The sequence below is a fragment of the Myotis myotis genome, unplaced genomic scaffold (assembly GCF_014108235.1).
Source record: "Myotis myotis isolate mMyoMyo1 unplaced genomic scaffold, mMyoMyo1.p scaffold_m19_p_1, whole genome shotgun sequence".
In the NCBI taxonomy this organism is placed as follows: domain Eukaryota; kingdom Metazoa; phylum Chordata; class Mammalia; order Chiroptera; family Vespertilionidae; genus Myotis; species Myotis myotis.
Genome location: NW_023416313.1, coordinates 166476383 through 166499287, shown reverse-complemented (window position 1 = coordinate 166499287; position 22905 = coordinate 166476383). Strand labels below are relative to the sequence as shown.

The 22905-nt window shown below is 41.7% G+C and overlaps 1 protein-coding gene across 7 annotated transcripts in view; it reads left to right on the top strand.

The window, feature by feature from the left end:
* Window positions 1-1185: 1185 nt before the first annotated feature.
* Window positions 1186-22905, top strand: part of SECISBP2L (SECIS binding protein 2 like) — a 64394-nt gene continuing 42674 nt past the window's right edge. For 3 of the 7 annotated variants that reach the window (XM_036300843.1, XM_036300820.1, XM_036300819.1), the window contains exons 1-6: window positions 1189-1405; window positions 9601-9779; window positions 12755-13079; window positions 14427-14556; window positions 22064-22293; window positions 22587-22611. In XM_036300843.1, coding sequence (XP_036156736.1) covers window positions 1382-1405; window positions 9601-9779; window positions 12755-13079; window positions 14427-14556; window positions 22064-22293; window positions 22587-22611 — 913 coding nt within the window. In that variant the 5' untranslated portion in view covers window positions 1189-1381. Of the gene's footprint in view, window positions 1406-6622; window positions 6659-9600; window positions 9780-12754; window positions 13080-14426; window positions 14557-22063; window positions 22294-22586; window positions 22612-22905 lie in introns of those variants that run through there. The other 4 variants (XM_036300853.1, XM_036300834.1, XM_036300858.1 and 1 more) reach the window with 3 other exon arrangements.

The following is a 22905-nucleotide window of genomic DNA, read 5'->3' as shown; positions in this document are numbered from 1 at the left end:
AGTTAATAAAACTAAGAAAGGAGAGAGAGAGACCTCCTTACAAAGGGTTTTACTGCCAGCCTTGATTTAAGTCTTTTTCTAATAATTTTTTTTAAATTGATTTTTAGAGAGAGAGGAGGGGAACCGACAACCTATCAAAAGGATGCACCAGATGACACCCGACCAACTGAGCCACACTGGCCAGGGCGTTGGTGTAACTCTTTTTAACTCAATATAGCATCTGTCACCAGGTCAAAATACATGATCAGCTGAAGTACAGTTAGGGGCTTCACAGACCAGCCTCTTCATGGAGTCCTATCCAAATAAAACCAGACTAACAACCTAGACTAGCTGAAAAGGCAATTCAGGTCTCTACCCATGTTCCCCGAAGCATGACACAGCAAACTTCCTAAAAACTCTCTCTTCCAGCTCAAATCTCCACATCCATCAGTCCCGCAAACAGGAGTAACCGCTGCTCTCTTCTTTCATTTCTGTATAATTTAGCTTATGTAGCTGTTTATTTTTCTTCCTCACCCTGGAGCTGACCGGCAAGCAAGAACTCTTCTGGGAAGGGGTGTTTGCTGGACGGTGCGCCTGGGGAGATGCCCAGGGGGAGTCTGCCAGGCTCAAGTGTCCAGTTTCAAGGCAGTCTCTTCCCCAAGGAGCTAATGAGCTGGAGATGAAAGGAACAAACGATCAATAAGTGCAGTGGAAACAGTAACATCCCAGAGGATACATAATTACCTGTTGGGCGATATGTTCTACGGTATTTCCCTTTACAGTCATGACTCCCAAAGTTTAGCTGGTAACATAGGAAAGGATCATATGTCCAGCGAGCAGATCAAAAACTCTAACAACTTCCCTAAGAGGTGGTCTGGGTTAATGACGTGGTCTCTGGGGTCCCTGAAGACTTGTCCTGAGTCCCAAGTGGCCCCTACGCCTCCAGTTTAACAGTCCAGAGGGGCAGTTATGTCCAATACGAAGCGCAGAGGGGCTGGGCACCTGTTCCTAGGACCGCCGCCAGGACAGCCTGCAGGTGAGCCAGCGGGTTTCCCGCACGCTCCAGGCGGCGCCCTGGCCCCGCCCACTGCCCCTCTCGGCCCCGCCCCCGCCCCCGCCCCGCCCTCCCGCGCGCCGCCATTTCCGACAACGCTTCGGCTTATTTCGGCTCGCCTCGGCTTCCGTCCCAGATGATCCCTCCCCGAAGGTGCCACCGCCTCCTCCACCTCCCGAAGCTGGGTCCACCTCCGCCGCCTGTGGCGTAGCCGGACTGTGCGTCGGGGCCAGCCAGAGAGGGGCGGAGGTCCGGAGCCCGGTCTAAGCCCGAGCGGGGGGCCATGGAGAAAGCGGCCCGAGGCGCTCTCCACACCGATTAAGCGGGCCCGTTGCGGCTGCAGGCGCCATGGACCGAGCCCCAGCAGAGCAGGTACGCGGGCTGGGTCTGGGCCAGCCGGGCCGGGGGGCTGGGTGGCCGCCTCCTCCCGGCGGGCCCCGGGCTCCGAGCCTGGGCCCTGACGGCCGGAGACCCCGGGTTCCCGGGGCGCGGATCCCCTGGCGCGGGAGCCCCGCTCCGCTGCATTGTTCCCGATGCTGCCTCGGGCAGGGGCACTTCTTGAGCCTTGTTTACCGTCCGCCGCCCCGGCTGGGGCTTCGCTTGTGCCCCTCCTCCCCGGCTGGGGACAGGGGCCAGAGGACTCCAAGGCGTCGTGCTTCCCGGGTGGAGGGCTTGTAACTTCCACCGCATCTGCCCCCCGCTCCCCTCCCGTCAGCTCTGGAATGTGTTTTCAAGGTGGAAAGGCTTGGGAGGGCTCCTCACCCAGAGAGGCTGTCAAGAGCGAGTGATGGCTGCGGGGGGGGGGGGGGGGGCAGGTAGGGGCTTTTTTAGATCTGCGTTCCCTCGAGCGGAGCAGGTTTCTACGGTGGCTTAAGGGAGGGGTTCCCTTTAAGATATGAACTACGATGGCTTCCCCTTGCCCTTCTACCTCATTATTTTGCAAAAATTAGTGTTTTGTTTTGTTTTTTTAAAAAATCAAGCTTATATCTTAAGGGTATAGGACCCGAAGCATGCATTCATGGAAGCGATCCACAAAGAAGTCCCATAGTGTCTGTCTTGTTTTTTAATTGCACCAAGTTCTTGATTATCCTTGCAAAGTAGGTGCTAGGAGGCAGGGATTTTTACGTTGTCATCACAACTAAAAATAATGTGTGTGTGTTTGTGTATAATAATGTTTTACCCCCCCCCCCAAAAAAAAAAGTTTCAGTATTTCCCAGTCTTGAGACCTCTATGAAATGACGGAAATTTGATGAAGTCAAAGTTTATTCACCCTCTATTCCCCTCTTCAATCACAGGCCTTGCCCAGTGATGAACTAGTCTAACAGATGAAGCAAAAGGAGAGATTAGTGATTTGCCTAATTATTTTACAAGTGGATGATTAACACCTTAATAAATGAGACAGGATTTCCTAAACTCCTCTGTATAATTGATTGTATGTTGCTAGCCAAAGCCGGTTTTGATTTAGGAATTGGGCTCTTTCAGCAGGCAGAGCAGTTTCCTAGTTGTGTATATTTGTTTCTAGAAAAGCTTTAGTTATTTTTTTTTAAAAAAAGCTTTCTGTGACTATGACTCTGAAGACACAAATGTGTTTATGAAACAATACGTGGGTTTACCAAAGCAAAATTGATTGGAGCGTCTTGGCAAATACATATGGGCTTTCCCTTCACCCAGAGTATTCTATAGAAGGCCTATATCCAGTTTAGTGAAAAACAAGATTTTAAGGCATCTATTAAAAATGCCTGAGATTTCAAAGCCTGACAAATTAATAGGAAATTTTCTTGTATGCGTGTCACTAATGAAAGGGTTAAACATTGTGGTCCTCTACCATGATGCCAGAACTATTACCAGAATGCTGCCACATGTATACTTAGGGTTCCTTTCATCCTAGAGGAGATGTAATTAACTATTTAGATGATCACTTGTGTGTGATTATCTTAACAGCAAGTGCTGTGAGCAAATTATTTGAACTAGAGAGCCTCTTCCTCTTTCATCCTACATTTTTTTCAAAGTGCACAACCTATTTAAAATTTCGTAGAAATTTAAGAAATGGAAGAAAACATTTTTTTCCCATTCTTTTTCCTCCAGTGCCTCCTGCCTCTTCCCCAGCCTGATCCTAAGTAAGAGAAAAATTTCAACCACTCCCTTGTAATTACCCCCACACATGGAAACCAAGATCCAAAAAAGTGGTGCTGTTTTCCCTAGTTCATGCTGTAGGCGGTTGATTCAGGGGTCCCTGGATGGCAGGTGCTTCATTTTATATTAGCATATTTCTGGGGTAAGATTCCATTATTTTCAAAGGGGTCCATCATTGAAAAAAAGCTGCCATTAACTTAATGGTAAATTGGGTCTAGAACAGATTTCTCAACTTTGTGGAGTTCTTGATTGTTTGTACTATACCAGAGTAATGCAAAGGCTTTTCTAGGTTATTAGGAATATATTTTTATATTTTTACTAACGAAGTGAATTTAGATAGGTGAAAATTATGAAAAATATATGCGATAATGTGCTGAATTTCCATTTTTCCTCACAAAATGATTTTGTGTTCTTTGTTTTTTTTTTTCTTTTAAACCAGTGTTAGTTTATATTCAGAATTTCTGGGAATGCTTACAGCATTTATAACTTATTATAATATTGGAGTGGTTAGCAATTAATAGAAGGTAAATTTTCTTTTAAAGTACTTAATATAAACTTTCTGCATTTCATCTTAACCTAATTGAAATCCCTGGAGTATTACCCAGTGTAACTTTTAAAAATATATCTTTGATTAAAAAGATAAATTGTATATATTTGGTCAAGATTATAAGAATTTGATCAAGATTATAAAAAGTTATTAGGAATATGTGCTAGATAATAGTCTTAATTGCAATAATGACTATATGAAAGAATCTTATAACCAGAAGAGAATTTCAGGAATATTATCTTTTAGCAAGACTATTTTAAATCAAAGCAAGTAGCTTAATTTTAACTGCCAGATTTAGATGTTCTAAGAACAGATATGGCTTGATATAATGCATTTTTTTATCCTTAAAAAAACAAAAAGAAAAGCTAGTATAAAGGGATGTGAAGAATAAATCATGAAGTTTATTTTATTTATAAAGGCTTTAGTGTTTCTATTTTTAGAAAATTTAGAACAATGTTTTGAGATTTACAAAAATAAACAATGGCCTTAGAAGTGACAGCACACTTGAGGTTTACAGTCTCCTTTGAATTGTTAAATAATTTAAATATTGGCTTAAATTTTTAGTATATTAACATTAGATAGGGGATTTTTTTGTTTGTTTTATAAGAATTGACAGTGTTCTTGATCACTATTGTCTTTAATTCTTAGAAAAGCAAATGTGTAACAAATAGACATGACTTCATACAAAGTGCTGTTCACCAGTATACATACAAAATTATCTGGCTTATAATTCTTTCCTTTAAATAATGTATAAACTTCAAATAATATCAACACTGCAATTAAACATATTTTAAGTAAATTACTATAAAATGTAGCCGAAACCGGTTTGGCTCAGTAGATAGAGCGTCGGCCTGCGGACTGAAAGGTCCCAGGTTCGATTCCGGTCAAGGGCATGTACCTGGGTTGCGGGCACATCCCCAGTAGGAGATGTGCAGGAGGCGGCTGATCGTTGTTTCTCTCCCATCGATGTTTCTGACTCTCTATCTCTCTCCCTTCCTCTCTGTAAAAAATCAATAGAATATGTTAAATAAATAAATAAATAAAATGTAATACATAATATTTATAGTTTGCCTTTATGAATATAAGCTAGTAATCTGTTTTAACAGTTTTTTAAAATAAAAAAAATAAAAGTAAATAATGCTCATTTAGTGAAAATGCCATTTGGAAATTTTAAAAGACAGCCTATTTAATAAAAGGCTAATATGCAAATTGACTGAATGCCTAATGACCAGTTGTTATGACGCACACTGACCACCAGGGGGGCAGACACTCAACGCAGGAGCTTCCCCCTGGTAGTCAGTGTGCTCAGCCAGAAGCCGGGCTCACAGCTGGCGAGTGCAGCGGTAGTGGTGGGAGCCTCTCCTGCCTCCACGGCAGCACTAAGGATGTCTGACTGCCAGCTTAGGCCTGCTCCTCATGAGTTAGACATCCCCCAAGGGCTCTCAGACTGTGAGAGGGCACAGGCCGGGCTGAGAGGCACCCCCCCACTCCCCCCCCGCCCCCCCCCCCCCGCACAAATTTTGTGCACCAAGCCTCTAATTTCTCATAAGCTCTTAAATCGAAGAGGAAGTAAAATAGAATTTTATGTTACTGAAAAAGTAATAACATGCTGTAGTGAAAACCTATGAATGTGTCTGAGGCAAATATATAGTATAAATACTTTCATTGTTAAACATTTTAAAAGGAAAATAAAAATTAAGCATCCAAGGCAAGGAGTTAGGAGAGAAAAACCCACAAAAGCAAGGGAGAAAATGTAAAAACATGAATAAAATAGATAATCCAAAAACTAGTATTAAATTTAGAAAACTAGTTTTTAGAAAAGCACTATCAGATTTTAACAGGATTAGATGCAGTCTGTTTTAAGAAAAGGGGGAAATAGCTGGATAGCAAAGCAAATGGGCAGTGTGAGTTAAATACTTTGATTTTTTTTTTTTTTTATGTATAACTACTGCAGTTTATTTTGGCAAGTGGTTTACTTTCATTGTAAGCCATTCCAATCAGAAAACAATACAGCTAGCAGGTATCCCTTAAGCATTAAAATGTTTTTCATTTAGAAGACATTTATTTTATCTTTTGCCATAACATATAAAATATCTTAATATTTGATATATCAGATTTCTACCTTAACACAGTAAGAATGTGGAGGCTTTCCATGATCATATTTTTTTCTGTAGGTGTGTGGCACATACTGAAATTTCACTGTGGGAGAGTGCCTTACTGTGTTCCAGTTCAGTCTTGATATTAAGTGGGTGACATTTTTCTGTTGCTTAATCTGGGAAAATTATTCGCACTCTTCTGGAAGTTCTATTTTGGAGGGGTTTAATGTACATTTCCTGCTGATGTGTGCTTAGTAATAATGTTTGCCCATTTTCCCTAAACCTGTCTATACTGTGCCCTTTCCTGAATATGTGCTCAATGCATATTTATTGAATTATGAAGACTTTTAGTGATACGAATGCATTTGTTTAATAAAAACCTCATTTTAAAGAGCGCTTAATGAGGTTTTTCTAGTTTGATGTTTTGAGAAATTCTTGGGTTTTCTAGATTACTCACATTAATGAGATTTTATTATTGACATTTGTTTTAATATATGTAGATTTTAAAATTAATGTGGAACTGTTTTTTCCCAATACATGTTTTTGGGATTATTATGATTTTTCCTTAGTTTGGAAAATTCTGAAATAATTTCTAAAAGAGAAAGGTAATTTTATTATCTAGTGTTGTATTTTTAAGCAAATAATACAGGAATTTGTTCTTTGTAGTTAGACTTATACCATACTTATATTTTCTTTACTTTAAGGAGACAACTCTTTACTATAAAATTTCTGATTTCTAAAAAATAGATTTTGGCAAAGGTAGAGAGAGTAAAACCAAAATTCAAACGGAAGAATATTACATGAAGTAACTATTCTAATTTTCTCAAAATGTTTTTGTTCTCCACTGTGGTAAGACATTTTTCTTTAATTTCTATACTGTTATAATTGAAATATTGCCAGAATCTGTTGCTTACTTAATGTATTATCTATACAGGGTTTATTATATGGAATTTTAAGAATAGTTCACTATCTTAACATTGCATTTCAGGTCTGAAAACAGCAGATGCTGCATTTTGATGTATTATAATGAAGGCCCCAATGTCACAATAAACAACTTTTAAAAACATACAGAATTGTAACTACAGGGGAAAGTTAGCCAGTCTGTTCCTACTAGTGACATCTTCTGTTTGTACAGCTGTTGACTACAGCAGATTCTCTTTTTTGCTGAACACAAAGGATCATTTTAGTGTTTGTGAATTGTATTGTTGAACTCTGATATCTAGAATTGCACTTAGAAACCAGTACAAACTTTAATGTTTAAGGGTATATGGGGGGGGGGGGGGCGCAAAAGTAGGTTTACTGTTGTGAGTACTCGAAACACAGAGCTTATTTTTCTATTATTTATATTATTAATTATTGTATTATTTATTATTAACCTATTTTTGCCCACTCCTGTGTACTGTGTATGTGAAGACATTAGTTATAATTCATGCATGACACCTTTTAAACAGCGACTTCACTAAATTCATGAGACCCTTAGATAAAAGTATAGATGAAACTAGTATAAAAAACTTGCAACTTTTTACTTGAGCAAGAATTTGAATTTGTTGTTACAAAAGTAATTTATGACATTATTATTTTAGGGGGGGGTGTCCAGAAAAATGTTCTTAAAAATTTTTTTTTTATTTCTTTAAAATTATATTAACAGCACTCCTTTCTTCATGTTAGACTGAGAATTTGATGTAATCATATTCCTTGTTTTAAAACAAATCCTAATGTCTTCTCATCCAGATTTATAAAACTTTTCAGAAAATTCATATAAGTTCAGAAGGACTTTTTGATTTTTAAAAATACTAAAAGTTATTTTTTAGTATAGTTTAAATGTGATTTATTTGCCTTCTTATGCATATGTATAAACTATATAAAGCAAGCTTCCATTATCTGTGTATTATTGTTGGAACTCAGCTTTTTTTCCATAATTAGGGAAACATTTATTAGGTTGATTATTTTATGCTTTATATAAATAAGTTTGAAGTTCTAGTGACTGCTACAGTGAATAGAACTGGCTTATTTTATTAGCATTTGAAGGGGTTTTTACCTCCTGTGTTAAAATTCAAGAAACTGAGTTTAGTTCTCAGATATTTGTAAGTTCAATGACCTATCTACTTCAGATTTGGTTAGTGGTATAAAAGTAGACTTCAAAGTTAAATCAGATTTGAGGAAGGATATTGAATTAATACTGCTATATAGTTCAGATTATCTTCTTTCTCCTTTTTAAAAAGTACTTCTGAATTTCCAGTGGAATCTTTTTAGAGAAATTTTTTTTCTGAATAAGGCTATATATTGAGCATATTAAGTCTTATCTTTAGTGTTTCTTGGATTTGTTACTGATTACTTTTCTGAGAAACAGGCCTGAAATTTATTCTGAGAACTCTGCCTTGGTGAGAGCTTCTAATAAATGCTATCCTAGTGTGTTTGTTGGGGAAAAATTCTGGTTAAGATTGTTGATTTGAGGTGATTGATTTAAGTGGTTGAAATATTGGACTGCAGCTGAAGCCGGTTTGGCTCAGTGGATAGAGCGTCAGCCTGCGGACTGAAGGGTCCCAGGTTCGATTCCGGTCAAGGGCATGTACCTTGGTTGCGGGCACATCCCCGGTGGGAGGTGTGCAGGAGGCAGCTGATCGATGTTTCTCTCTCATCGATGTTTCTAACTCTCTATCTCTCTCCCTTCCTCTCTGTAAAAAATCAATAAAATATATATATATATAAAAAAAAAAAAAGAAAAGAAATACTGGACTGCATTTCACTTACTGGTTTATATTTATGTGGTTTTTTTACATTCTGCTTTTGCAGAATGTGCCTATAGGTTTTTTCTTTTATAATTAAATTTTTAAAATTTGTTGTTAAATATGACAGATGCAAAAAGAAAACTGCCTAACACCAGTGTACAGCTAAATGAATTATATAAGGTGAATACCTTCTAAGTATCACCCAAATTAGGACACAGAAGGTTGCCAGGCACCCCAGAATTTCTTCCCAATCACAGCTCCTCCTTTTCTAACAGTAATTCCTATTCTGACTTTTATGGATCGTACTTACTTTTCTTTATAGTAAATAAATGTCACCCATATGTGCATTCTTAAATACTTTAGTTTTTAAAGTGTCTTTTGAATCTCTAGATTTATTATAAGAAAAGATATAAAATAAACTAAAATGGAGTATATATTCTGAATTACTTTAGTTTTTTCAGCTTATCTTCTGGGAAACTGAAGTACTTATTTTTTCCCCAGTTTAAGTGTGAACCAGAAGTTTTCTCCCCCTTATATATGTATATTTTAAATTCATCTTAGACATTTTCCTTCCATGCTAATCTAATTTCCTGAAAAGGACAGAAATAGACTATTTAAACAAATATAATTATCCTTCAGAATGCTGCTTAATGATCCCCCCCCCCCCCAACAAAATTAGTTGAAAACACATTGTTATGGAAAAGAAAACCCAAACAAAACAAAACACATTGTTAGTCTGCAGAGCTAGATTTCTTACTACCAACCTTATTTGGGGACTCGGAGGTTTGACTGACTTCCTTCTACTCTTGATTGTTAAGACATGATTTCATAGGAATGTAGTAACCTTTGATAAGTTTTCCCCAGTTTCATTTAATGACTTTTTCTGTATAACTTAATCATATTTAATTATTTTAATTTGGCATTGTGTTCCTTTGGATGTTTTGTGAATAATGAAAAGAGACCTAATTACTGTTTGTAAAAACTGACTTGTTAAATTGTGAATTAGTATTACTTAAATTTTTTGTTCATTTGTTAATAATGTGTTTCACTTTCTCTTTGAAGAATGTCAAGCTGTCAGCTGAGGTAGAGCCATTTATTCCCCAGAAGAAGAATCCTGAAACATTTATGATCCCTATGGCACTCCCAAATGAGAATGGAAATGTTTCTGGTATAGAACCAACTCCAATTCCCAGCTACTTGATTACTTGTTATCCATTTGTGCAGGAAAACCAATCCAATAGGTAATTTGTTTATTATTTTCTTTTTTAGTTGGGGTGGGGAAGAGAGGGGTAGAAAACATAGAAGTTGACAAAGCACACCACTTAATTTTTTCCTTTTATAACTTGTAAACATGAATCATTTTTCTATTCATTAAGAGGAGTAAATAAAGCCAAGTGATGTAGAAATTTGAAAACTATTAACATGGATTATTTTCTCATTCTTTCTAAAAGGTTATGGAGTTCTTTGGATATATTTTCTATAATAAGTAAAATTTGTCTGAAGTAAATTGACTTAAAGGGAAGAATGAATTACTCAGAAAGAGATAAGCAGAAACCCTTTTTTGAGATTAGGTATCTAATCATAATTGCCAAGATAATCTGGCATAAGAAGAAAACATCAAGGGATAGTCCTTAACTTTCATGCTTTTATGGTTAGTTAGCACATAACTCTAGATCTAGACTCTGATTCTAGTTCCAAATTTAGCTTCAGTGCTATAGCCTACAGCAGTGGTTCTCAACCTTCCTAATGCCACGACCCTTTAATATAGTTCCTCGTGTTGTGGTGACCCCCAATTTCATTGTTACAAATTGAACATAATTAAAGCATAGTTGATTAATCACAAAAACAATATGTAATTATATATGTGTTTTCCGATGGTCTTAGGTGACCCCTGTGAAAGGGTCATTCGACCCCCAAAGGGGTCGGGACCCACAGGTTGAGAACCGCTGGTCTACAGGATGATTTAACAAATTGCTTGCAATTCAGATAATGTGTAACCTAGTAACCACTAGGTTTCTAACTGCTTATGTTTTCTGGATGATTAGCACTTCATTGGTGTAGTTTATTTTATTGCTGTGTAAAAGTAATTTTAGATTTTTTTCAAGTTATATCACACACAGAAAATTGTACTTCTCTAGCATTGTGGGATAAATGGATGAGGTAGCTAGGCTCTAGACCAGCTGTGGGCAAACTACGGCCCGCGGGCCGAATCCTGCCAGTTTGAAATGAATAAAACTAAAAAAAAAAAAAAAGACCGTACCCTTTTTTGTAATGATGTTTACTTTGAATTTATATTAGTTCACACAAACACTCCATCCATGCTTTTGTTCCGGCCCTCCGGTCCAGTTTAAGAACCCATTGTGGCCCTCAAGTCAAAAAGTTTGCCCACCCCTGCTCTAGACTCTGCCCAGCCACCCCTGAAGGCTAAGGCAGTCAATATTTCTACACATCTATAATCCGTTGTGACACACTAGTGTACCAAGGCACATTCTTTGAGAAATTATGGATATTTGAGATATGAGATCACTAAACAACTTTCTCAAGTTAAATATTCAAGTTAATAATCTGAAACTCTTAATAGTTTAGGGGATTGGACAAATAGTAGAAACTAAGGGATCCTTCTCAAATAAGTTAGCATTATACTTAAAAAATCTTTGACCTATATGGACTATGTCCATAGTGATTTGTAAACTAAAATTAATAATAGTATTTTTTGTATTTAACAAAATGATCAAGTGTATAGTATGGCAAATTTAATTTTTCTTACCTTACCAAATAATTTTTTTGTTGTTCTTTTTAAATTTATTTTTGTTTGTTAATCCTCACCTGAGTCTATTTTTCCATTGATTTTAGGGAGAGTGTAAGGGAGAAGGAGAGAGACAGGGAGAGAAACATCAATGTGTCTGTACACATCGTTTGGTTGCTTCCATTACAGCCTGACCAGGGCCGGCAGGGGTCAAGCCTGCAACTGAGGAACGTGCCCTTGACCAAAATCAAACCCGGGACCCTTCAGTCCACAGGCCGATTCTTTATCCACTGAGCCAAACTGGCTAGAGCACCAAATAATCTTTTGAGAATTCATGAGTAAGCCAGTTAGCAGATTATGTAAAAATATTTTCAGAATTATGGCAGTGAACATTTTTGCATTTTGCTCTGTCATAGGAGTAGTGAGGAAGAGCTCTATGATCCAGCTCTCCTTGACCCCTCATTCGTCAGCAACAACCTTCTGTGAGAAGGACTGCTGAGACAAGAAAAATCTTGCTGGTGCTTTATAGGAACTGCACTAGAAAAAGCTCTAATACTAGGAATAGTAGATGGCAGTGGACAGGCTTGCCTTTTCTTCTCTTCTTTCCCTTGGATCTGAAGCCTGCTTCCATTGCCAAGAAGGGAAGCCAGGAAAAGAGCTGGACTTGGCCAAGTATTTAAGGGAGTATGGGAGAGGAGTAGGAGGCGCTTGGGTCTGAGCTAAAGAATGAGATGTGGAGGAATCAAATCACCTATTATAGTGATCATTTTACACAATGATCACCTTACGCTGGTCTTTGCAGAAGGCTATCACAGTTATTAGCATTGGGTGGGAACATAGGACTGCTGGCAGATCCAGCAGCTAGGTGTTTAACTTTTAGGCAGAAATATCATGAGGATGTTAAGGAGAGAGTTACAAATAAGAATATGTATTTTTAAAATATTGGAAATCAATAAAACTACAACTATCAGTTTTAATTCCTTTATACTGTCATTTAAATTGTTATATATACACTAGAGGCCTGTTGCACGAAAAGATTCGTGCAATAGGCCTTCCCTTCCCCTGGCTGCTGGCACCGGTTTTCCTCCAGCACCCGGGACCCAGGCCTTTGCTCCGGCCGGAGGCGCCTCCAAGCCTCTCGTGGCTCTGGTGGCCGGAGCCACCTTCAGTCTTCACCACTTCGCATCTACGTATGCAAATTAACCGCCATCTTTGTTGGCGGTTAATTTGCATATCTTGATGATTAGCCAATGGGAGGCGTAGCGAAGGTACAATTTCAATCTTTGTCTATTATTAGATAGGATAATTTCTATAGCAAAGAAACATATAAGATAATTTTATCTAATTTTTCAGAATTATGGTGAAGCCACTATTCTGTTCTGTGTTTTCTTTTATTAAAATGAGTTGAGATTTTACTTTAACATTACTTTTATAATTGTCAATAGCTTTGTTCTGTTTTTGTTTTTACAGACAGTTTCCATTATATAACAATGATATACGATGGCAACAGCCCAGTCCAAACCCTGCTGGACCATACCTTGCCTACCCCATTATACCTGCTCAGCCACCTGTTTCTACAGAGTATACATATTATCAGCTGATGCCAGCACCATGTGCCCAAGTTATGGGTTTTTATCATCCTTTTCCTACACCTTACTCCAACACCTTTCAGACTGCAAATACTGTAAATACTATAACCACAGAATGCACTGAACGTCCAAATCAACTTGGACAAGTCTTCCCGTTGTCCAGTCATAGAAGCAGAAACAGTAACAGAGGACCAATGGTACCAAAAGTAAGTGACTGATTTTGATTGGCTTTTATGTTTGATATTTCTATTGTTAATAATAGAGTAAGTAATCTGCCACTTGTATTGATTAGCTTTACATGCTGAATTTACTACAAAACATTTTGTTCACTATCTATATATACAAAAGCCTAAGTGATCGGCCAACTATTCGGCTGTCTGGCTGTCCGACCGGTAGCTATGACGTGCACTGACCACCAGGGGGCAGATGCTCAACACAGGAGCTGCTGAGCTGCGGTGACTTGGCAGCTGCGGTTCTCGGGTGACGCACACAGAACCAGAGAGGAAGGAGTCTTATTCCAGGGTGTGTCACCCGAGAACTGCTCTCTCACAATCTGGGACCCTTTGAGGGATGTCGGCGAGCCAGTTTCGGCCTGATGGCTAGGCTGAGGGATCCCACTGGTGCATGAATCCATGCACCAGGCCTCTAGTCATAAAATAAAGGGTTATAGTATTTATAAAATAATTCTGTTTTTTATTGTTTTTCATTTTTAATTGGTGATTATTTATATTTGTCTTCAAGTTCCTTCAAAGAGTTTTACATAAACAAAATGCACAAATATTTCCAAATTAGTTTAATTTAGTGATAAAAATCGCATAGTGACACAGTATTTATAAGTGGTTAGTTTGGATCCCATTCTAGGGTGTTGAATGGCTCATGCCCTTCAGGATATTTCAGTCTTCAAAAATCAGCAGGAAATATGGTAAAGAACATTTGTGGTTCATTAAATCCCTTCAACTTCATTGTTTCTGTCTTGTGAATTTTTAGGAGGAATGCCACTTTGTTATTCAGAAGGTTACTTTTCTATTGAAGCCTTAGTATCAAAACAAATAAAAATATTTTTTCTTCTCAGCACTTTTGAACTAATGGGAGGCAGAGTGACTTATTTCTTAGATGTATCTTATATCTGTATCAAGGAGTTGGTGCTTTGCTAGATCCCATTAGCCAACCTTCATTGAAAAGTCTTTTCTGTCTTTGGCATACCTTTTACAAATTAAAATACAAACCAGCAGCACAAGTTGTTTTATTAATTATTGATTGAGAAAATTAAGAATGCAAGTAACAATTAAAATGAATTTATTTTTTTATTTATAGTAGAGTTAATGGTTATTTGAAAAATAGTGTTTAAATGTGTCTACAATACCTATTTAGCCTATTATGATTGGCTGCAGATAATATCATGAAATCCTAACAAAGAAGTCCTGTTTCCCCTTGAGTTGGGAGCCGCTGATGTGGAGCATACATTTAGGTATATTGTATAGTGGATGTGTATTCTATAATGTTTAGTACATTAACTAGAATCATAATTTTTTTTTTACTTAAATCATCAACAGCTTTTACAACAGCACATAAAAAGCAAAAGGCCACAGGTGAAAAATGTAGCTACTCAGAAAGAGACAAATGCAGCAGGTCCTGATAATCGATCAAAAATCGTGCTTCTGGTAGATGCTTCACAGCAAACCGGTAAGGCAAGGGTTCTTCTGTACAGTATATGTTACTAATTTTTACCTGTTGTCATTCATTGGCTTAATAATTGTGGATTATACCACTTTTTATGATTCTAGACTTTCACCCATTCATTTATCCTGCCACTTTGTGAAATTCTCTGGAAAGGATGAAACAGTCCATGTCCTTAATGTTCTTTCAACTTGTTTGCTGGCTTATATACAATTTTGAACAGGGTTTGAGGTTTCTTCATAAAGCAGTGGAGCAGTTCAGAAATCAGAGATGGAATTTTTAAAAAGCTGTAGAAATATGAGGGAGTCATTTTGATAGAAATCATAATTCTACATGTTTTTATAACTAGATTAAAACCTTTTATAAAACATCCCTAATATTCTATAATATTTTTCTAGAAAGAATTAGCAAGTTTTTTTTTTTTTAATATATTTTTATTGATTTTTTACAGAGAGGAAGGGAGAGAGATAGAGAGTTAGAAACATCGATGAGAGAGAAACATCGATCAGCTGCCTCCTGCACATCTCCTACTGGGGATGTGCCCGCAACCCAGGTACATGCCCTTGACCAGAATCAAACCTGGGACCCTTCAGTCCGCAGGCCGACGCTCTATCCACTGAGCCAAACCGGTTTTGGCAATTAGCAAGTTTTTAATTCACATTTTAACATAGATCTAAACCAGACCTGTGAATACAAATAAGTAAAAATTTTGGATTAGTAGGATATAATTTTGTCATAAGTTTTTTAGAAGATGGTATAAACATTAAATAAAAAAGCTTTCTCCAGGTAATAGATAAGAATTAATAGTCTTATAATATTCTAGCTATTTTCCTATTTTCATCATACAATTCCACCTACTAGATACAGAGTAGATAGATGTCTATCACCTCTCACCCATTCTTATTAACACTAGTAAAAAAATCTTTGTTAATTATCCAAGGCCAAAAATTAGATCTGTTCAAAGGCACATTTGCTTTTTACCCCTCTATAGTCTCCACTCAAATGCAGTCTGGTTTAAAATAAATTAGGTGGCGCTACTTTCTTCCATTGGAATTTCATTTGTCTTTTGAACTCTATTCAATTATCCTTTTACAATTGCTTAGATCCATTAGGTGCAAGAAAGGATCTGAGAATCAGTTAAAAAACAATCTTGCTGACAGTACTTGCTGTGTGGTTTGTAGGGCATAAAACAGTGATATTAACAGATTCTGACAAATGGTTGGGGTGGCTGTGGAAAAGAATCACATGTAATATCTTACAAAGTTTTCTATGTTTGGTTGTTCCTAATCATAGTGAACTATTTATACATGATTTCAACCCTGGGACTCCTTGAAAAAATTATCTGTACTTTAGTTTTATCATTGTGACCACAAAATCAGCCTTCTGAAGTATCTATCCTATCTAATAAAAGACAAAAAGGGTAATTAACTGTACCACTGCTACGCTTCCCATTGGCTAATCAGGGTGATATGCAAATAAACTGCCAACAAAGATGGCGGCCAGCAGCCATGCAGCTGAAGCGAACATGAGGCTTGCTTGCTCCAGTGATGGAGGAAGCCAAGGTTCCCCGCCTGCCGCAGCCCGGCTCTGAGCCCGAAAGCAACAGTGTTTCAATTATAGAAGCTAAACAAACCCCAGATACCTGCTTTCAGCTGGCCGCGGCCATAGAGCTGGGAGCGCCAGTGACGGCAACAATGTTTCAATTACAGAAGGTAAATAAATCCCAGAATAAAAAGAAAAAAAGGAGAGGCTGGGAGCTTCAGTCGCCCTCCAGCCTGAAAACAGCCCTCAGCCCCTCACCCAGACTGGCCAGGCACCCCAGTGACGACCCCCACCCTGAAGGGGGTGTGACCAGCTGCAAACAGACATCAGCCTCTCACCCAGGCTGGCCAGGCACCCAAGCGGGACCCCCTCCCTGATCTGGGACACCCTTCAAGGCAAACCAGCCGGCCCCCACCCGTGCACCAGGCCTCTATCCTATATAGTAAAAGAGTAATATGCAAACTGGCCCTAACAGCAGAAAGACTGGGAATGACTGGTCACTATGACACACACTGACCACCAGGGGGCAGACGCTCAATGCAGGAACTGCCCTCTGGTGGTCAGTGCACTCCCACATGGGGGAGCTCTGCTCAGCCACAAGCCAGGCTGATGGCTGCCAGTACAGTGGTGGTGGTGGGAGCCTCTCCTGCCTCCTCAGCAGTGCTAAGGATGTCTGACTGCAGCTTAGGTCTGCTCCTTGCTGACATCCCCCGAGGGTTGCTGGGCTGCCAGACGGATGTCTGATTGACATCCTAGGCCCAATCCCCTGGGGAGCAGGCCTAAGCCAGCAAGTGGTCATCTCCAGAGGGGTCTCAGACTGCGAGAGGGCACAGGCCAGGCTGAGGGACCCCCCACGCGAATGCACAAATTTTTGTGCACCGGGCCTCTAGTATATATATAAAAGGCTAATAAGCTAAGTGTCTGACCATCCGACTGGTCACGGTGACGTGCACTGACCACCAGGGGGCAGACACTCAATGCAGGAGCTGCTGAGCTGCAGTGACTTAGCAGTGGTGGTTCTCGGGTGATGCACCCTGAAACGAGAGAGGAGGGAGCCCGCACGATTCCACCTTTGACCATGGGTTATGTTGTTGTTGGGGCACTGTCGGCCCCAAATCTGGTTTACTGCACACTTGTGTTTGCATTCCACACCCTGTATGATAGCAACTTTGCAGAGTGCCCTCTTGCATCCGGGACCCCCTGGGGGATGTTGGAGAGCTGGTTTCAGCCCGATCCCTGCAGGCCACACTGAGGGATCCCACCTGCCGGAGAGATCCCACTCACTCTGCAGATGCCAGGGAGGGACCACAGGAGGTTGGCTCCAGGCCATGTCTGGCCCATCTTGCCCAGTCCCACCCCACTGGCCACCTTCTAATTAATTTCCTTTCAATGTGCATGAATCCATGCACTGGGTCACTAGTAAGAATTAGAAAATGAAAAGGTGAAGGTATAATTTGAGTAGATTTTATCTTCTGCCAGTATTTTTATTCTTTAGTTTGTTTTCAAATTCTGAGGATTGTGCATTCTGTGTTTTTATTCTTTAGTTTGTTTTTAATTTCTTAGGATTAACTGGTATCAATCAGAGGTGGAATGAAATACTATAGTTTAAAAGAATTTGTAACAGATTTTTACTCTTGAATACAAACTTTTATTATTTAACTAGAGGCCCAGTGCATGAAATTTGTGCACGGGGGGGCGGGGTCCCTCAGCCCAGCCTGCATCCTCTCCAGTCTGGGATCACTGGCCCTAACCGCTAGCCTGCCTGCCAACATTATTGCCCCTAACTGCCTCTGCCTGCTGGCCTGATCGCCCCCTAACTACTTCCTGATGGCCTGATCGCCCCCTAACTGCTCCCCTGCTGGCCTGATTGCCCCCTAACTGCTCCCCCCTGCCGTCCTGATCACCCTCTAACTTCTCTCCCCTGCCAGCCTGATCGCCCCTAATCACCTCTGCCTCGGCCCCTGCCACCGTGGCTTTGTCCAGAAGGACATCCAGAAGATGTCTGGTCTAATTAGCATATTATCCTTTTATTAGTATAGATAAGACTTTAGTAAGTTGGGTACATATAAGATAATATATAAAAGTGAATCGCATTTAAGTGTGCCGCCAACAAACAAAATTTAAGAAAAGATGCTATTTATAATAGCAATAAAAATATTATTTCTTGCAATGAACCTTATATAACATGTATCAGACATTTATGCAGGAAACTATAACGTTATTATAGGACGTTGTATTAAAAAATCTAAATATTAGGTTCATTCAGGATGATTTGATATTGCAAATGTTATTTGACCCTAAGTTAGCCTGTAGATTCAATGCAGTTCCAATTAAAATTTCAAAAGAAATTTTTGGGGAACTTTCAAACTAATCTATCCTATCTAATAAAGAGGGAATATGCTAATTGACTCTCACGCCGTTGCAAAGATGGCAGCGCCCACAGCCAATAAGGAGGGAATATGCTAATTGACTGCCCCGCCCTCAAAGATGGCGACGCCCACAGCCACAAAATGGTGGGGCTCAGTCCCCTCAGCCCCGCTGGAATGGCAGGTGCACGGCAAGGCAGGGCCCTCCCCACTTGCCAGCCTTTGGAGTCCCCCAGTCCCCTCAGCCCCCCAGCTGCCCAGGGCCGGCCTGAGGCACAGGCAAACCTCAGGTGGTGGCTGCCCAGATGCCCAGCCGCCCAGGGCCACTCAAGACTCAGGTAACCTGGGTAGGCCGAGTCTTGCGCTGCCGGCAGTGGCAGCAGCAGCGGTGTCATGGGGGGTTGCCTTTCCCTGATCACTGGGGTGATCTCTCGCCCCCAAAGGCTCCCAGGCTGTGAGAGGGGGTAGGCCGGGCTTAGGGACCCCCCCCTCCAGTGCATGAATTTATATGCACTGGGCCTCTAGTCTACACTAATAAAAGACAGAGATGCTAATTGACCGTACCTTGGCTATGCCCAAGCCAAACCCACTAGCCAATTAGAGTGACTGTATGCAAATTAACCCAACCAGATGGCGGCCAGCAGCCACGGAGCTGGAGCAAGCAGGAGGCTTGGTTGCCTGGGCGATGGAGGAAGCCAAGCTTCCCGCTCCGGCTATGCCCTCCACTCATGGCAACAAGTTTTAATTATAGAAGACAAATAAATGCCAGATACCTGCTTCTAGCCAGCCTCCACTGGGAGCTGGGGTGGCTGGGGGCCGTGGCCAGCCTGCAAACAGCCATTAGCCCCTTACCCAGGCTGGACACACCATCATGAGGTGAGTATCCCCACTAGGGGGCTTAGCCAGCCTGAAAACGGCCCTCAGCCCCTCACCCAGACTGGCCAGGCACCCCAGCAGGACCCCCCATCCTGCGGGGGCTGTGGCCATCCTGCAAACAGCCATCATCCCCTCACCCAGGCTGACCAGGCACCCCAGTGGGGACCCCCACCCTGATCCAGGACACCCTTCAGGGAAAACCAGCCAGCCCCAACCCATGCACCAGGCCTCTATTCTATATAGTAAAAGGGTAATATGCCTCCCAGCACCGGGATCAGCGGAGCCGTGAGGCCTCCCGGACTGGGATCAGCGTGACAGGGGGCAGCGTCCAAACCCCCTGATCGCCCTGTGGCTCTGTGTGTGACGGGGCAGGGCCACAACCTCCCTATCCGCCCTGCTCTGTTCCTGACAGGGGAAGGCACCCCAATCCCCTGATCGGCCCTGCTCTGTGCCTGATAGGGGGGAGCTTCCCAACCCCCTGATCACCCTTCGGCTCTGTGTGTGACAGGGTGCGGCGCCCCAACCCCCCCACTCCACGGGCCCTGCTCTGTGTGTGATGGGGTAGAGCCATAACCTCCCCATCGGCCCTGCCCTGAGTGTGAGAGAGGCGGCGCCCCAACCCCCTGATCGGCCCTGCTTTGTGGGTGATAGAGGGTGGCGCCCCAACCCCCTGATCCGCCCTGCTCTGTGTGTGACAGGGGGCGGTGCCCCAACTCCCCTATCGGCCCTACTCTGTGAGTGACGGGGGAGCTCCCAAACCCCCTGATTGACCCTGCTCTGTGCGTGACAGGATACGGAGCCCCAACCTCCCTGATGGGCCCTGCTCTGTGCGTGACAGGGGGCAGCGCCCCAGCCCCCTGATTGGCCCTGCTCTGTGCATGACGGGGTGGCACCGCAACCTCCCCATCGACCCTGCCTTGAGTGTGACAGGGGGCGGTGCCCCAACCCCCCAATCGGCCCTACCCTGAGCGTGACTGAGGGTGGCATCACAACCTCCCAATCCGCCCTGCTCTGTGCATGACAGGGGGCGGCGCCCCAACTCCCCAATCGGCCCTGCTCTGAGCCCGACCAGGGAGGGGCTGCACCTAGGGATTGGGCCTGCCCTCTGCCACCCGGGAGCAGGCCTAAGCCAGCAGGTCGTTATCTCCCGAGGGGTCCCACACTGCGAGAGGGCACAGGCCGGGCTGGGGGACCCCCGCCCCCGAGTGCACAAATTTTTGTGCACCGGGCCTCTAGTCCTATATAATAAAGAGGTAATATGCAAATTGACTGTCATGCCCTCGCACAAGATGGCCGCCTCCATGTGGTCACAAGATGGCCAGCAGGGGAGGGCAGTTGGGGGTGATTGGGCTGGCAAGGGAGCAGTTAGGCATCTATCAGACTGGCAAGGGAGTGGTTAGGGGGTGATAAGGCAGACAGGGGAGTGGTTAGGAGGTGATCAGGCAGGCAGGCAGGCGAGTGATTGGGAGTCAGCAGTCCCCAATTGTGAGAGGGATCCCACAGGGTCAGGCCTGAACTGGCAGTCAGATATCCCCTGAGGGGTCCCAGATTAGAGAGGGTGCAGGCTGGGCTGAGGGAACACAGCCCCCAAGTGCACAAATTTCGTGCACCGAGCCTCTAGTATATATATAAAAGCCAAAGCGACTGGTCACTATGACATGCACTGATTACCAGGGGGCAGACTCTCAATGCAGGAGCTTCCCCCTGGTGGTCAGTGCGCTCCCACAGCCAACCTCCTGTGGCCATCCAACCTCCCACGGTTCCTACCCCCAGCTGGCCAACCTCCTACGGTCCCTTCCCCCGCCAACCAACCTTTTGTGGTCCCTCCCCCTGCTGGCCAGCCTCCCATGGTACCTCCCCTATCGGGACTGGACGAGATGGCCCGGATCGTTGGCCAGGCAAAGGACCCCACCAGTGAACGAATTTTTGCACCAGATCTCTAGTTATAAAATAAAGGAGTACTGGTCTGTACACACCACATCGGGGATCAAGCCCGCAACCCCGGCACGTGCTCTTACCAGGAATCAAACCATGACCTAGTTTGTAGATCACCGCTCAACCACTGAATCGGGCGAGAAACTTTCATATGTACACATGCATTCATTTGTCTGTCTAAGAATGTTGATAGCAGTATTAATCATAGCAAGCCCCCAAACAACCCAAGTGTCCCATCAGTGGTACAGATGATAAGTACATTATAGTATAGTCTTACACAGTGACATTAATGAATTACAGTCACATCCATCAGAATCTCAAAACCAATGTTGAGGGTATGGTGGGGTGGGTAGCAAGTCCGAGAAACATGGGCAGTATGATTTTATTTTTATAAAGTTAAAATTGCAAAATTACATGGTTTATGTTTTAGGAATACAGAAATTTGTGGTAAGTATTTTTAAAAGGGAGGAAATAATAAACACAGAATTTAGAAAAAAGGGCAGCCTCTGAGGGAGGAAGAGGATGCAGTGGTGGAGGGGGCATGCAGTTGACCTCAAAGGATTGGGTGATGTTCTCTTTGTTAAATGGGTAATGGGGGGATGGTTTTATTCTCTTCATAATAAACATGTTATAAACCAACTTGTCAGGAATATCTTATGTTTTTATAATCTTTCAAAAAAGGTTTTACCATTTACGAAATTAGATGTCTTTATTTTCTTAAAACCTTAGTGATAATTTAACAATTTATTAACTTGATCCTCACAACAAGTTGTTACACTTTTCTTGCCTTGTAGATTTCCCGTCAGATATCGCTAACAAGTCTCTCTCAGAGAGCTCTGCCCCGATGCTCTGGAAGTCCAAAGGCAGGAGGAGAAGAGCATCCCACCCTACTGCCGAATCTTCTAGTGAGCAGGGAGCTAGTGAAGCTGACATTGACAGTGATAGTGGCTACTGCAGTCCCAAACACAGCAACAACCAGCCCACTGCAGGGGCTTTACGAAATCCTGATTCTAGCACCATGAATGTATGTGACATTGCTTTGATTTCTTTATCAGTCATCTATGTCAGTATTGCTCTTATGTCCTCTGCTAAAGCTTAAGTACCTACTTTCATTAACAATCCTATAGTAATAAGATGGTCATAAACATCTTGTATATTTTGTTATTAATATGAAAAATATTCTTTTATGGATGAGTATTTTTTCTGAGATTGTAATAAGCATCCTTCACACTAGACTAGATTCGGAATCATTTTGTAAGGAATGTGGTATTGATTTTGAGCAGAAAATAATTGTCTCCTTTTTGTTTCTATTTTTAGCATGTGGAATCATCTATATGTACAGGTACTTATTTTTCTGCATAGTGTTTTTGCTATAATTTCTTCTTTGTCTATGTCAAAGTTTTGCTTTTAAGCATTAACCTTGCTGATGTTGCAAAAATTAGAAATCTTTCAAAGTGATGCACATTAAATACAAAGTACAGTCTTGCTGATAAAATGGAGAATATGCCAGCCAGAAGTATTCTGCAGATGACATATTACTGGGAACTGGAATACCACTTAAAATTTATGGAAAATTTTCCACTATTACATTTACAGTGACCGAATTTCAGTACATAAAGTTAAGGAGCAATTTAGC